General features: G+C 39.8%; 1 protein-coding gene and 1 long non-coding RNA gene across 5 annotated transcripts; one reads left to right on the top strand and one right to left on the bottom strand.

Moving 5' to 3' along the window:
- Window positions 1-26: 26 nt before the first annotated feature.
- rexo5 (RNA exonuclease 5) lies at window positions 27-14,876 on the bottom strand. Of its 4 annotated transcripts, none has more exons than XM_008438125.3 (20): window positions 14,774-14,863; window positions 14,597-14,682; window positions 13,387-13,656; window positions 13,181-13,307; window positions 12,978-13,098; window positions 12,540-12,647; window positions 12,139-12,227; window positions 11,287-11,402; window positions 10,657-10,795; window positions 10,104-10,198; window positions 9,933-10,035; window positions 9,761-9,846; window positions 8,585-8,693; window positions 8,301-8,426; window positions 8,080-8,217; window positions 7,866-7,958; window positions 6,793-7,150; window positions 6,501-6,706; window positions 311-414; window positions 27-213 (listed from the first exon to the last, which is right to left on the bottom strand). In XM_008438125.3, the coding sequence occupies exons 3-20, from the start codon at window positions 13,638-13,640 to the stop codon at window positions 165-167; spliced, it is 2,421 nt and encodes an 806-aa protein (XP_008436347.2). In that variant the 5' UTR covers window positions 13,641-13,656; window positions 14,597-14,682; window positions 14,774-14,863; the 3' UTR covers window positions 27-164. The 4 variants fall into 4 exon arrangements, with proteins under 4 accessions (XP_008436347.2, XP_008436496.2, XP_008436432.2 ...); XM_008438274.3 differs by having other exon boundaries at window positions 14,607-14,682; XM_008438210.2 differs by lacking the exon at window positions 14,597-14,682 and having other exon boundaries at window positions 14,774-14,876.
- Window positions 1,638-8,199, top strand: LOC103482085 (uncharacterized). The gene is made up of 3 exons (XR_014084244.1): window positions 1,638-1,924; window positions 5,407-5,540; window positions 8,059-8,199. It is a non-coding gene; the product is annotated as an uncharacterized LOC103482085 (long non-coding RNA).
- Window positions 14,877-14,964: the final 88 nt, after the last annotated feature.

Here is a 14,964-nt window from a genome sequence, read left to right as displayed (position 1 = left end):
TGAAAAAAAATTTTTTAAACGATGTGTTCTGTCTCCATGATGTTTAATGGTCTGTCAAAGATCTTCTTTTTGCTGAGATTCTTCTGAAGTCTGCCGATTTCGCTCCAAAGCTGTTCAGGAGTTTTCAGGGTGTTTCCTTGACGTGCTCTTTGCTCCCTTTAAAATCAGTCTTTGACTTCCAAAAAACATAAACCGGGATGATCAAAACCTCTGCTGCAAAAAGAACAAAAGAGACTCAGAAATATTAAGCATGAGGGGAAAATGTATGCAATCTGTGCAACGTACATTTTCAAAACATTTTTTGTTTTACCTGTTTCCGAGCAGCAGCACCACAGACAAGGTGCCGTCTGGGAGCGAGTTGAAGACTCTTCTCAGTCGGCGGTCCAGCTTATTCAGGAGACTCACTTCCTGATTCTATATGAGACAAAGTGGAGCCTTAATGATGTGCTCAACATAAGAAATACATAAATAAAAATGCTACTTTTGATGTGCATTTCATATTAAATTGGACCGAATCCCAAATCATTTACAGTTCAAACTGGTTGCTTGACCTTCAGGTTGGATCCAGTTTTCACCTTGACTAAACTGTCACACCCATTTAATGTTAATGATCCGAACTCGCCTGCTAGCAGCACATTATTCACTGGTGCTGATCAATTGAAGAGTGTGGTTTGATTAAGGTTTGCATTTTTAGTTGGTTCAAACTTATACGTTTATAAATAAAGGTTGATAAAAGTTGGAAGAGGAGGCTTCACACCAACACAGAAGGAAACCCCCCATATTTTGTGGGGTTTAAGTATATTTTTGTTTGGTGTAATACCTGAAAGTCACAGTAGGTGGCGTCATGTGGTTAAACGGAGTCAAAGGTAACTTCTCAGCAGGTGTGCTGATTGCGCCGCCGGTATTACGTCAATCCGCGTTTCCCCATCAGATACGGTTCCCCCTGCGTCTTCTTGCCGCTCCGCCCCGCCCCGCCCACGCGGCAAAATACGCGCGTGCTCGTGATGAGCGCTGAGAAAACAGGCGCGTAGGGAACTACGGACACCGTGAAAGCTCAAACAACATGTTTCGGCAAAGTTGTCACTTTCTTCACGTTTTTGCGGGAAACCAATAACACCGTTCTCCTTGTTTTACAGTGGGGGAACCGTATCTGATGGCCATATTTCGCCCATCAGACACCGTTCTCCTTGTTTTACAGTGGGGAACGGTAAAACAAGGGGAACTGTATCTGATGGGCGAAATATGGCCATCAGATACGGTTCCCCCACTATAAAACCAGGGGAACGTTGTCTGATGGGTAATATTGAGCATTAAAATGCATTGCCCTGTTTTTATTTCATAAATATATATATATGTATATATAACTAAACATATATATACATTTATAATAATTATAATATATATGTGACATATGTATTTATCATTACTATTATTTTTCTATCATTATTAATATTATTACTATTATTATTATTATTAATATTAGTTTCCCGCAAAAACGTGAAGAAAGTGACAACTTTGCCGAAACATGTTGTTTGAGCTTTCACGGTGTCCGTAGTTCCCTACGCGCGTGCTTTCTCAGCGCTCATCACGAGCACGCGCGTATTTTGCCGCGTGGGCGGGGCGGGGCGGGGCGGGGCGGCAAGAAGACGCAGGGGGAACCGTATCTGATGGGGAAACGCGGATTGACGTAACACCGAAAACGTGCAGTTTTTGACCATCGTCGTTGCTGTTTGTTGTTGATTAATTATTTGAATTATTTTTGTTGGAGTAAAGTTAACACTGTAAGTGGGCAATATACAATTTCGCATCTTGTTGGAGAGCGCAAGACCAATAAATGATCAAAAGAACAGCAGGTGTTCATTCACTGGATCCACGAGGACGACGCGTCAACAAAGTGCCACTCAGCAGCCTGCCAGTGGCTTAAGTTAGTATTGTTTTCTTTATGACAGGGGTGTCCAAAGTCGGTCCTCGGGGGCCGGTGTTATGCCCAGAAAAGCCCCCCTGCCCAAATTTGCATCCCCTGTCGCGGGAGCGCGCATCGCTCTAAGCTCTCGCATATTGACGAGGAAACGGATAAAAATATGACCGAAGAGGAAATTTTTAAGATATTTGTAACATTATCACGTTTCCTAACCATGTAATCCCTAATACGGTGGGTTTTATTTCGCAAATTATTTGAAATAAATACGGTTTTTACACTTTTATTGACACATATGAGTCGAACTTTTTTTCAGTCCGTGTCTGTTGTAAACGTTCTCCGCAAATGGTTTGAAATTCTCTGCTTTGTCTTTTGATATCATAATAGCTCAAAAGCATTACAACAGAGACCCATTATGTAGAACATTTTATATCATGCTTCACTTCTAGTCTGTTAATGTAGGAGGAAATGCAACTTAATTTATGAGCCTGAAAATATTGGCATCCGTCTTGTTGATATGAAACTTATAGCATTAGCTCAGAGAACAAGTGTAATTACGTAGAAGAGATTAAATCATTTCAACTCTTTATTTCCCCCAATTAGCACAGGGATGCATGTTTTGGCAATATAGATTTTGAGCCTGCCACAATATGCATCCCTTCTTTATTCCCCACAAATATTATCCTATCGATATAAAACATGTACCAGCAGTTCTTGGAACTACTCAGATTATGTAGAAAAAAATATTTCACTATTAACTCTTGAATTCTTTAAATTAGCACAGGGATGCATTTTTGGACAATATGGATTTCCAGCCTGCCAAAATATGCACCCCTCTCTATTCCCTTCAAATATTATCCTATTGATTTAAAACTTATACCAGCATTTCTTGGAGCTACTCTCATTATGTAGAAATAGTTATTTCATTCTTAACTCTTTATTTCTCAAAGTTAGCACAGGGATGCATTTTTGGGCAATATCTCCAGCCTGCCAAAATATGCACCCCTCTCTATTCCCTTCAAATATTATCCTATTGATTTAAAACTTATACCAGCATTTCTTGGAGCTACTCTCATTATGTAGAAATAGTTATTTCATTCTTAACTCTTTAATTCTTCAAATTAGCACAGGGGTGCGTTTTTGGGCAAATTTCCAGCCTGCCAAAATATGCACCCCTCTCTATTCCCTTCAAATATTATCCTATTGATTTAAAACTTATACCAGCATTTCTTGGAGCTACTCTCATTATGTTGAAAAAGTTATTTCACTCTTAACTCTCTAATTCTTCAAATTAGCACAGGGGTGCATTTTTGGGCAATATGGATTTCCAGCCTGCCAAAATATGCACCCCTCTCTATTCCCTTCAAATATTATCCAATTGATTTAAAACTTATAACAGCAGTTCATGGAGCTACTCTCATTATGTAGAAATAGTTATTTTACTTTTAACTCTTTATTTCTCAAAGTTAGCACAGGGATGCATTTTTGGGCAATATGGATTTCCAGCCTGCCAAAATATGCACCCCTCTCTATTCCCTTCAAATATTATCCTATTGATTTAAAACTTATACCAGCATTTCTTGGAGCTACTCTCATTATGTAGAAATAGTTATTTCATTCTTAACTCTTTAATTCTTCAAATTAGCACAGGGGTGCGTTTTTGGGCAAATTTCCAGCCTGCCAAAATATGCACCCCTCTCTATTCCCTTCAAATATTATCCAATTGATTTAAAACTTATAACAGCAGTTCATGGAGCTACTCTCATTATGTAGAAATAGTTATTTTACTTTTAACTCTTTATTTCTCAAAGTTAGCACAGGGATGCATTTTTGGGCAATATGGATTTCCAGCCTGCCAAAATATGCACCCCTCTCTATTCCCCTCAAATATTATCCAATTGATTTAAAACTTATAAGAGCAGTTCTTGGAGCTACTCTCATTATGTAGAAAAAGTTATTTCACTCTTAACTCTTCAATTCTTCAAATTAGCACTGGGATCCATATTGCCCAAAAATGCATCCCTGTGCTAACTTTGAGAAATAAAGAGTTAAAAGTAAAATAACTATTTCTACATAATGAGAGTAGCTCCAAGAAATGCTGTTATAAGTTTTAAATCAATTGGATAATATTTGAAGGGAATAGAGAGGGGTGCATATTTTGGCAGGCTGGAAATTTGCCCAAAAACGCACCCCTGTGCTAATTTGAAGAATTAAAGAGTTAAGAATGAAATAACTATTTCTACATAATGAGAGTAGCTCCAAGAAATGCTGGTATAAGTTTTAAATCAATAGGATAATATTTGAAGGGAATAGAGAGGGGTGCATATTTTGGCAGGCTGGAAATCCATATTGCCCAAAAATGCATCCCTGTGCTAACTTTGAGAAATAAAGAGTTAAGAATGAAATAACTATTTCTACATAATGAGAGTAGCTCCAAGAAATGCTGGTATAAGTTTTAAATCAATAGGATAATATTTGAAGGGAATAGAGAGGGGTGCATATTTTGGCAGGCTGGAAATCCATATTGTCCAAAAATGCATCCCTGTGCTAATTTAAAGAATTCAAGAGTTAATAGTGAAATATTTTTTTCTACATAATCTGAGTAGTTCCAAGAACTGCTGGTACATGTTTTATATCGATAGGATAATATTTGTGGGGAATAAAGAAGGGATGCATATTGTGGCAGGCTCAAAATCTATATTGCCAAAACATGCATCCCTGTGCTAATTGGGGGAAATAAAGAGTTGAAATGATTTAATCTCTTCTACGTAATTACACTTGTTCTCTGAGCTAATGCTATAAGTTTCATATCAACAAGACGGATGCCAATATTTTCAGGCTCATAAATTAAGTTGCATTTCCTCCTACATTAACAGACTAGAAGTGAAGCATGATATAAAATGTTCTACATAATGGGTCTCTGTTGTAATGCTTTTGAGCTATTATGATATCAAAAGACAAAGCAGAGAATTTCAAACCATTTGCGGAGAACGTTTACAACAGACACGGACTGAAAAAAAGTTCGACTCATATGTGTCAATAAAAGTGTAAAAACCGTATTTATTTCAAATAATTTGCGAAATAAAACCCACCGTATTAGGGATTACATGGTTAGGAAACGTGATAATGTTACAAATATCTTAAAAATTTCCTCTTCGGTCATATTTTTATCCGTTTCCTCGTCAATATGCGAGAGCTTAGAGCGATGCGCGCTCCCGCGACAGGGGATGCAAATTTGGGCAGGGGGGCTTTTCTGGGCATAACACCGGCATCCTGCATGTTTTAGTTTTCTCCCTAGTGGTAGCAACAACCTCCTCAGCAAGTCAATGTTCCTCTTAGACCTTCTAATGAGCCATCATTTGATGCAGGTGTGTAAAACCAGGGAGAGAACTAGAACATGCAGGATGCCGGCCCTCGAGGACCGACTTTGGACACCCCTGCTTTATGAAGAACAAGACACTACTAATGAGTCAAAAACTGCGCTTCAGTTAGGAGCCTTAGTCAGTTACGCAGAGGACACAGCACGGAGGATGTGAAGGAAGGACGAGTTCCTGGACGAAACTATTAGCTGATTCATCCGACGGAGACTCCATCATTTCTGGCGCTCATCGCTGGCAGCGAGGTATGAACAGCAGCGCTTCCAACGTGGCCATGATGACTTTTAAAAATCCATTTAAAAAAATGATTAATTACTTGAACAATTTTATACGTTTAGTTAGAATTTTCAGCCATGGAGGTTGCCTTTTTGTCACCTGCGCAATGCAAGCTGGGTTGATGACACGGTTGGGTAAACACAGGAAGGCTAACTTTACCTAAGTTGTCGTTTATTAGATTTTCATATTGCACTTAACTGGTGTAAATTTAGACTCTCCTACCGCATTTTTTTTTTTTACATCTAAAATAAATATTTCTCAAAGTCTATTGCTATAACTAATAATGGATCAATTTAAGACAGTTATTAACGGGTGAACATAATTAAAGGAGGATGTTATTTACAGGTCCTGTCAGTAGTACTATACAACTTCTCTTCATTAAGGTGGTGGTATGTAACTTTTCTAATAAAAAATGTATTTTTTTTTTTTTTACATTTGTTACATGTCATTAAATAATGGAAGTAGTAGCTGGGATGATCTGAAAAAATTCAAGGTAGCTGAAGAAATACACAGCTCAGTCAGGAACAACCAATCAGAGCCAGAAGGAGGGACTTCTCACTGTCAAGCATGGCCACCAATGATGGCGGATAGACGGTTTTCCTGTAAAGATAAGTTGTTTCTCCGCAATTAGTACATTGAGCAGTGCATACATGAGAATGATTGACAGGACACGCCTCTGTGCTCTGATTGGTGGATTATCCGTTTCATACTGTCAGGACATTAAGAGGATGTTTACAAATACTTGGAAAACATTGTTTTTCTAAAACACACACCAGCTTTAAACATACTGATACAACTTTAGAAATTAAACAATAATGATATCACAGCATTTAGCCTCGTATCAGTTTCTGGAATTGAAACAGAAAAATTCTCAAGTCGGAATTCTCAGTTTCTGGTTCTGACTTCTGAGGTAAACAAAGAGTATTTACCCTCTGAATCCCACCGTAGGTAAATGAGTCAGGTCTCTGCTTGTCCGCGGCGTCGTCCTCTTCGTCTTGCATCTTCCTTGATGTTGCCATGCCAACCCATGAATGTAAGTGTGGAGGAGTCATAGACGGCCATGTTAGATACCCGGTTTTCAGCAGATGATCCGAGGAGCCGAGTGCCGCGTGTTTGCCATCAGAACTCTCAAACTCTGTCAAACACACACGGTCAGGCTGTACATTTCTGCAAAACGTCTCGTGAACATGAAAAAAAACAAACTACACATCGTTTACCCACCAATGCGTGCATGCCTTGCATGTATACCGGGCAGCGTGACGCTTTTTATTGACCCAAAGGGACTGAATGCCTCTCTGAGGCTCTCCTCGCTCAGGTCCGGTGCGATAGTGCCGGGATGCAGCTGTTTACCGTTTACTTTAGCCGTCTGTAGCAGGCCGTTTGTTTGTCTGCCAGGATGGAAACCTGATGGTTTTCCATCCGACAGATGGCCGTTAACTGTAGCAGAAACGCTCAGACCCTCAGCCACGTCCTGACTCAGTCTGCTGACGTAAAGCTGATTGGCGTTGACTCTGTCGCTCATTAGAGCGTCCAGATTCAGGTCCAAGTCCAGCATTGATTCTTTGACAGGCCTCTGCACCTGGAACATTTACAAATGCATAAAAAACAAACATTTTTAGAAAACTCTACAAAGGTTTGAGTGTAACAGTGATGTCTAAGGGGATACGTGGAATCAGAATCAGCTTTACTGGCCAAAACTGTGTTCACAGACAAGGACTTCAACTGCGTATAAGGGCCATCATAGATGGAAATTAGTACATTTCTGCCAAAAAATCTCAGAAAACAAGACACAAGAACATTTCTGAGCTTAAAACATTGACTTTTTTCTAAAGCACATTTGAACAATTTTGACATTAATCTCTGAAATTTTACAGAAAGAAAACAAAAAATTTCTGAGTTTAAAAGTCAAAATTTCTCCAGAAACCCTCCATCACCCACCCAGAATTTAAGAGTTTAAACTGAAAATTTGCTTGACAAAAACTAAAAAAAAAATTCAGATTAATCTCATAAAATTTTAGAAAAGAAGTGGACATCTGAAACTTTTAAAATTTCCACATTTTTCTTGAAAATGTCTTGGACCTCAATTTTTTTTGTTTTTAAACAAATATTTAACTTTTCAAGCTCAGAAATTAGATTTTCTATTCTAGAAGATTTGAGTTATTTGGTAGAAATGTACTCCATTTTTTTTCTTTTCCAAATCTACAAATGGTTCTAATTTGTTGTCGTAGCAAACAGACATTAAGTTTAAATACATAAACATTAGAAGAAGAGAAGAGCAAATGGAGAAGCTCTACCTTGATGGTCTGACCCAACACGCTGAACCCGTTCAGAACTTCTAAAGCGAGCGTCGCTCCTTCCAGCATCTGAAACTCCACCTTGGCGTGGATCTGGAAATTAAATATAACAAGAAGATTAAGAATAAGAAGTGACCAACCTGATCCAGGGACAGTGAAAGTCATTCTTTTTTTTTTCTTTATATGTTGACAGAAACATAAACATGAAACTCACCCTGACTCCTGTGTTCCTCATCTGGACTTTGTGGACCGGCCCGCAGCAACTAAACAGCCGCTTCACTTCTTTTTTGGAAAAGTGGACCGGGAACGGCCCGGAAAACACAGTGCACATGTCCCGGAAGACTGCAGAAACCTGCGGATGAAACGACACGCTTTGGTACCTTTGTACACTGCCTGCACAACCGCAACGTCTACAGAGCGTGGCGAAGAGCTCACATTGTGATACAGCTGCTGATGGTGGTAACGGTGAGCGTAGCTTCTTTTCATATGGTCAGAGAGGGACGAAAAGCGAAGGACGGACAGGAACAAGTGACTCGTCTGGTTCCTGAAGGATGACAGCATCTGCAGAAGGAACGGGATTCAGGGAGATGCTACAGAACTACAGGTTGTCAGAGCAACTAATATGTTTGGGGTTTTTTTCTTTTTCTTGATAAAAGATAAACTAAAGAGGCTGTTGGTTATTCAGAGGAGAAAAAACTGTAACCGTTTAAAATGTTCACCTCTTTGTCAGATCTGTACCAGCGCTGATGGGACAGGTCCAGATCAACGAAGGCGCGCTTGCCTAGAAATGCGACGGGGCGGCTGAGGCTCTGCAAAATGTCTGCAAACCTGCATGAGAGGGAGGGAGGGAAGGAGGGAGGGAGGAGGGGGGTTAAAAACTGAAGCAAAAATATGACGCAAGAAAAGTTTCACTGATTTTCTCATTTATTGAGGCAGAGAAAGAAACAGCTCCTGTTTGGATCAGGATGAAAACACTTAACGTTGCATCGTGTGAATGTCTTTTTTTTTTTTCCCCCTCCATCAGTGAAGCTCACGGGGAAGTAAATGAGGCAAGGCTTGACAAGAAAAAAAATCACTTTTTGTGCCAAAGTATATTTTCCGAATAAAACAAAATTGAGAACATCCAATCTGCTGGGTTTCCATAGATACAGGGTTCATGTGCTCTAGCTGCCGTAAAATTGAAGCATTTTTCAAGGTAAGTTTTCAAACTTTTCCAAAAACCACGCTTTGGAGATAAAAATAATTCAAATGAATAAAAAAAAAGAAAAAAAAGACAGTTTCAATTCACTATTATGTGACATTTATTACTGTCATTAATAATATATTGTAATAGTATTCTCCATTCTACAGCAGGGACAAATTAAAATATAACAAAATGTAATGTTTTGAAAATTCTGTCTCACACACCTGACTGGCCTGAGAACAAAACAGTAATTTAACAAAGAAAATTGCCCAATTTCAACAAGTTTTAACATATAAAATATCAGACCAGCTTTATTTCAATTAGATCAATAAGTCATTGAGGCTTTAGGAATAACAAATACATTACATTAAACAAATTGACTTGTGTTGAGGTACATTAGTTTCCTGCTCAAGTCAATTGCTATAACTTTTGTTGTTTTTTTTAAATCTCATTGTACCTCATATTAATTCAAATTCTTCAGTTATTATAGATGTACTTTCCCAAAGTCTTATGGGACTTTGTAAAGTCCCATCTTATGGGACTTATGGGGATGTGGGACTTTACATCCCACATCTCCATAAGATGTGGGATGTAAAGTTCCACATCTTATGGGACTGTACATCTTATGTAAAGTCCCATCTTATGGGACTTTACAAAAAGAGCTATATACATCAAACCAAATAGATAAAGAGCTGTAAAGATTTCTGCTCACCTGTAACTTGGTGTGGGTTCAGGTTTGCAGTCAGGAGACTCCTCTAAGCTCCACCCCCACAGCTCCTCCAGGTGAAGCTCCACAACCTGCCAGAGTGAACAGGAGGTCGCTGGTTTTAACGTCTGTAAAGAACCTGAAGTGTCTGCGCTGTTAGAAAAAAGCTGCCCGTCACCTTTAGCGGCCCGGTTCTGATGAAGTACCGGGCCAGATCCAGCGCTGCCAAGGCATCCTCGGTGGGATTGTGACCTATCTGGTCCTCGGTTTGGATCTGCCTCCTGAGATGCAGGCGGAACAATAACCAACCGTGTGACAGACACGCAGAGACGCTTGAACAGAAACTCACTTCAGCACCGCCTGGGCCAGAACCTTCAGCTTAAACTTCTGTCCGTGTTCTTTCCTGAACAGCAGGGCGGTGTCGATGACGTGAGGATGGATGAGCTGTTATTGGGGACGGGAAGCCACAACGGTTTTAAAACCACAATTTTTGTGTACTTTTTTTTGTAGGGATGCACTGATTGCACTTTTCTGGCTGATTACCAATCTTTAAAGAGCCTGACCTGCCAATATCGATTTTATTTCATTTTTTTAAATGTTGCCAAGTATAACAAGAAAGCGACTCACAGACAAGGCGAAACAGGAGAGTAAAAATGTTTGCGCTCTTTAACTCCCTCCTGAATAGTAGAAAATGTACAAATTCTTCCAAGAAAGTATATAAATCTTTAAACTTACAACAAACCAGCATTAAGAAAAGATGGAAACTGTAAAGAAACTATAGTTTCCAAAAAAACTAACTAACTAAAAACTAACTGGTTGATAAGTACAATCAAATAGCATTTGGTGCTGAAACGTTTACAAGCTCTGAAACTGAACATCATGTAAGAATCTTAGTGACTTACTTTGAGTGCTTTGAGGTCATTGTTGAGGGAGTGGCCCACCAGAACGGCATCATCTGGTAACAGTGTCCTGATCTTTGCCTGAACGTCCCGCAGCGTGGTGGTGACCGGTCTTAACATGGCTGCAGTGATGCCTGAGAACCTGATAATCCAAATAACCTTCTACCTTCAGATTCCATTCAAAACGGCTATTAATTCAAAAGGGAAATTAAAATATAAGCCATGACAAACACTATATGATTAGTCACAAACATGCACCTGTACATACCCTTACAGTAGGCCGAGAGTTTGATTAGAGAATGTGTGTGTTTTAGCATTTCTAATCATGTAAGGCCATTTTTTCCAACACATACTACATTGTGAGGACCTATTAAAAAATATATAGAGGTAATGTATATTTTTATATGTGTATGTGAAGCAGGTTTTTATGTCCTTGTGGGGACCTATTTCTGTCTACAATGGGGGGTTGTGGGGACCACTGCTTTTGTGGTGACATTTCTTGGTACCCATGAGGGGAAAAGCTGTTTTTGGGTTAGGTATGTTAGGGTTGGGCTGTAGAAAATGAATTGAAGTCAATATTAAGTGCCCACAAGACACGAAAACACGACTGTGTGTTTGTGTGTGCTAGCATACCTCGTTAAGTAATCGATGACATGGTTTTGAGGTTTCACCAGCTCATCCAGTAAGCAGTTCCCATCACTGTCCACCAGAGAAACACGAGTCAGCTCGTTTCCTTTCATTGTCAGACACTGAAACACAACGAGAAATGGACTGGACAATATGAAGACTGAAGCACTACAGTAGTCTAGTGTTTAACCCTGTTGCGGTCTTAGCGCAATGCTAACGGTCATCGCAGGAGAGGTTGTTCCGTCAGACCAACACTTCCCAAAACCACAAAAAAACAAACAAAAAAACCCAACTCATAAAACCAATGTCCAAGCTCACAGACTGTGAGGGAGGGAGGGAGGGAGGGAGGGAGGGAGGGAGGGAGGGAGGGAGGGGGGAGGGAGGGAGGAAGGAAGGAAGGAAGGAAGGAAGGGAAGGAAGGAAGGGAAGGAAGGAAGGAAGGAAGGAAGGAAGGAAGGAAGGAAGGAAGGAAGGAAGGAAGGAAGGAAGGAAGGAAGGAAGGAAGGAAGGAAGGAAGGAAGGAAGGAAGGAAGGAAGGAAGGGAAGGAAGGAAGGAAGGAGGAAGAAGGAAGGAAGGAAGGAAGGAAGGAAGGAAGGAAGGAAGGACAAAGGAAGGAAGGAAGGAAGGACAAAGGAAGGAAGGAAGGAAGGACAAAGGAAGGAAGGACAAAGGAAGGAAGGAAGGAAGGAAGGAAGGAAGGAAGGAGAAGGAAGGAAAGGAAGGAAGGAAGGAAGGAAGGAAGGAAGGAAGGAAGGAAGGAAGGAAGGAAGGAAGGGAAGGAAGGAAGGAAGGAAGAAGGAAGGAAGGAAGGAAGGAAGGAAGGAAGGAAGGAAGGAAGGAAGGAAGGAAGGACTCACCATTTCACAGTCTAGTCCATACAGCGGGCTGTCATCGGTTACACGGACATTGCTGCCTGTGCACAGAAAGTCCTCGAAACCTGGAAGTCCTGCATCAAATGAAGGTGCAGAATACATCTATGTTCAAAAGCAAAACTTTAAAAACACATTGTTTCACTGGGATGGATGAATCAAAAACTAGCTTAGCATTTTAGTCAGCATGTGAATACAATTTAAAAACCACGAGTAAGTTTGTAATACTGAAAAACCCCGAACGAGTGGGAGGTAATGTGGAGATTTGCTTATATATATATAAAAGATTCAGTTGGAATAAAACTAATTCATCTATTCCTTCAATAAGTTTTATTATGGAAAAACAAAATAAAAATTTTACAAATTTAAAAATCAAACTAAATGTTTACCCTTGACTGGATAGTGATTCTTTATCATCTGTTGTTGGCTAAGCAGATATGCAGTCAGTCCCATCTTCTGTGTGCCAAACTTAATGATAACTGGGTGATACTTCAGAGCTGAAGAAGCAAAAACACACAAAGTTCATCTGATATTTTTGGGGGTATTGTTTCTACTTAACCCCCCCTGAAACACAGCATCATATCAGAAATAAATAGATGTGAATAAATACTACAAAGGGTTTCTGAATTTTATCTCAGAATTCTGACTTTAATTTCAAAATGTTTACTTTTTTCACAGAATTCTGGCTGTAATCCTGAAGTTTTTTTCCCCCGTTATCCCTAATCCTCTTCCGTAGAACAGTAATTGATGCTTTACGAATTGTTACAGTACATCTTGTTATTTACTAGTTGCATCCAAAGCAATAACATTCGCGCTTCGCCCCTCACCTTCATGAAGCGCCTCCTCTGCTGCTGAAAGAGATAAAAAGTCCACCTTAGGAACTTCAAGGCTGAAGATGTCAGATGCCACATCATCAACATCATCATATGATGAAGTGAAGGAAATTCTCTGTCAGAAACAAATAAAAATAAACTATGCAAGGCATCTACAGTATAATCAGAACCTCTATCGTTCCCCTCCAATTCCTCACAGTGGTGTAGCTGCTCCGGAGGTGCTCCATCGAAAGGTAGTGGTTGTAGAAGAGACTCTGCGTCACACCGTCCACGATCACAACATTTATACGGCTGACCTTCTTCTGACGGTGGAGACGACACCAACTGATGTGGACAGGAATGCGGAAACGGCATGAGTCAATCGTGAATGAGTCAGAGACGTAGCCGACAGGAGAAACACTACCTCGGTTGTTTGATACCCCTGGATTTCCCCAGAGCAGCAAAATGAAGCAGCTCCATCAGCTGAGCCACGGCGATCGGCTGCCGCAAGCGGTCCAGGCGCACCGACACCTTCGCTGAACCGCCATGCCGTCGCCGGAGGTCTTCATCGCCTTCCTCCTCAGTCTTCCTTCTTTTGACGTCCTCCTGAGCAGATGGGGCTTCATTTTGTCTTTTCTTTTTGCCGCTCGGGACGTTTGAAGATGAGGAGCACTCCATGCTCAGGCCGATGTTTCTACAGTTAAGGAAAAGCGTAAAAGAGCATTTGAAATTCACATGGTTTGAATGGGAGCATGGAAGAGGTTGTAAAATTTCTAGTGTGGGTTAGCAAAACTGAACAGTTTTTGTGACTTTTCACACTTTAGTGTTCAGAATTATTAATTACACTTTCTGAACTATTTGAAAGGAGGTTTATTGCATTTCATTTTTACATGTTTGAACAATGTAGGCTTTTTTTTTTCATCAGTTTCAGTTTATTTATTTGACATTGGCTGTTACACTTCTGATGGCACTGACTGAACAAATTAATGTTGTTTTTACATGTTTGACTAAGCTTTTGGTTAATCGCAACTACAAAAAGATTGCAATATTTATCTATGGCACTGAAATTACACTTTTTCCTAATAAAATGAAAATTCACCCCAAAGGAGGAGAGTCCAACTGGACATTTACAAACAAATATGTCTTATCTGGAAGATTTGTCAGTCATTGAGACCTACAGGTCTCAGTCAGTCACTGAGCTGATCAAGAACTCTTAGGTACACCAAAATATTCTAGACAGTTTAAGCGGCCATCTATCCAACAGATGAAACTGGGTCATTAGCAGGACAATGATTCGAAAATACGGCAGCAGATCTACAACACGATGGAAGAAAAAAAAAAGAATCAAATCAGGGTGCTGCAAAATTCAGACCTTCAATTGATTGAAACCTTTACAAACTGAAGCAATGATGCCATATTTCCTCCACAAAGATATGAGAGACTGACAGTCATTCAAAACACGCTACTTTTGAAAATTCGCGTTGTTATTGTTTGCCTAATTTTGATAACTCGTGAGTGTTTTAATGTGACATTGCAGAGCTAAAAGTAAAGAGAGGTATAATGAATATCTGAGCCAAACATCACACTGCTAAACGATAGCAACCATCATAGGACTTTTTCCACGTGATACGAACCTGTACCTACATAAAATGATGTTAAAATTCAAAGGCTCATTGGTTTAACAGTCCGTGTGTTTCGTTTTCACCTCAAACATGACACCCTAAAAGTAATGAAACATGTTAAACCTTAAAGGGAAACTGAAAATTTAAAGAGATTTAGCACACATAAAAGTAGTTCCGAGCGTAAATTACCAAATGTTACGGGTCCAGATGAGTTCCATAGGGACAGAAACACACTTTCAGAGCACGTTACTGGATGTTGCTCAAAGGAGGGTAGGAATGGTGACAACTTCTTAAAACTGCCTTTCAGAATAAACTACCATTGAGTTTTTAGTTTGCATTTACTGGATGAGTTGAACATTTTCAGACGGTTAATCAATTTT

Source organism: Poecilia reticulata, chromosome 1 (genome assembly GCF_904066995.2).
Source record: "Poecilia reticulata chromosome 1, P_reticulata-male-v2, whole genome shotgun sequence".
Lineage (NCBI taxonomy): Eukaryota > Metazoa > Chordata > Actinopteri > Cyprinodontiformes > Poeciliidae > Poecilia > Poecilia reticulata.
The sequence above is the reverse complement of the archived record's forward strand: the minus strand, read 5'-3'. Positions and strand labels throughout refer to the sequence as shown.

Excerpts from the sequence above, each read along its gene's own strand:
- rexo5 (XM_008438210.2), bottom strand. The coding sequence starts at position 13,640 with ATGGAGTGCTCCTCATCTTCAAACGTCCCGAGCGGCAAAAAGAAAAGA. Across the intron at positions 10,199-10,656 it reads ATGACCTCAAAGCACTCAAA|CTCATCCATCCTCACGTCAT; the intron begins GTAAGTCACTAA and ends CCCCAATAACAG. Across the intron at positions 415-6,500 it reads CCTACGGTGGGATTCAGAGG|AATCAGGAAGTGAGTCTCCT; the intron begins GTAAATACTCTT and ends TGTCTCATATAG.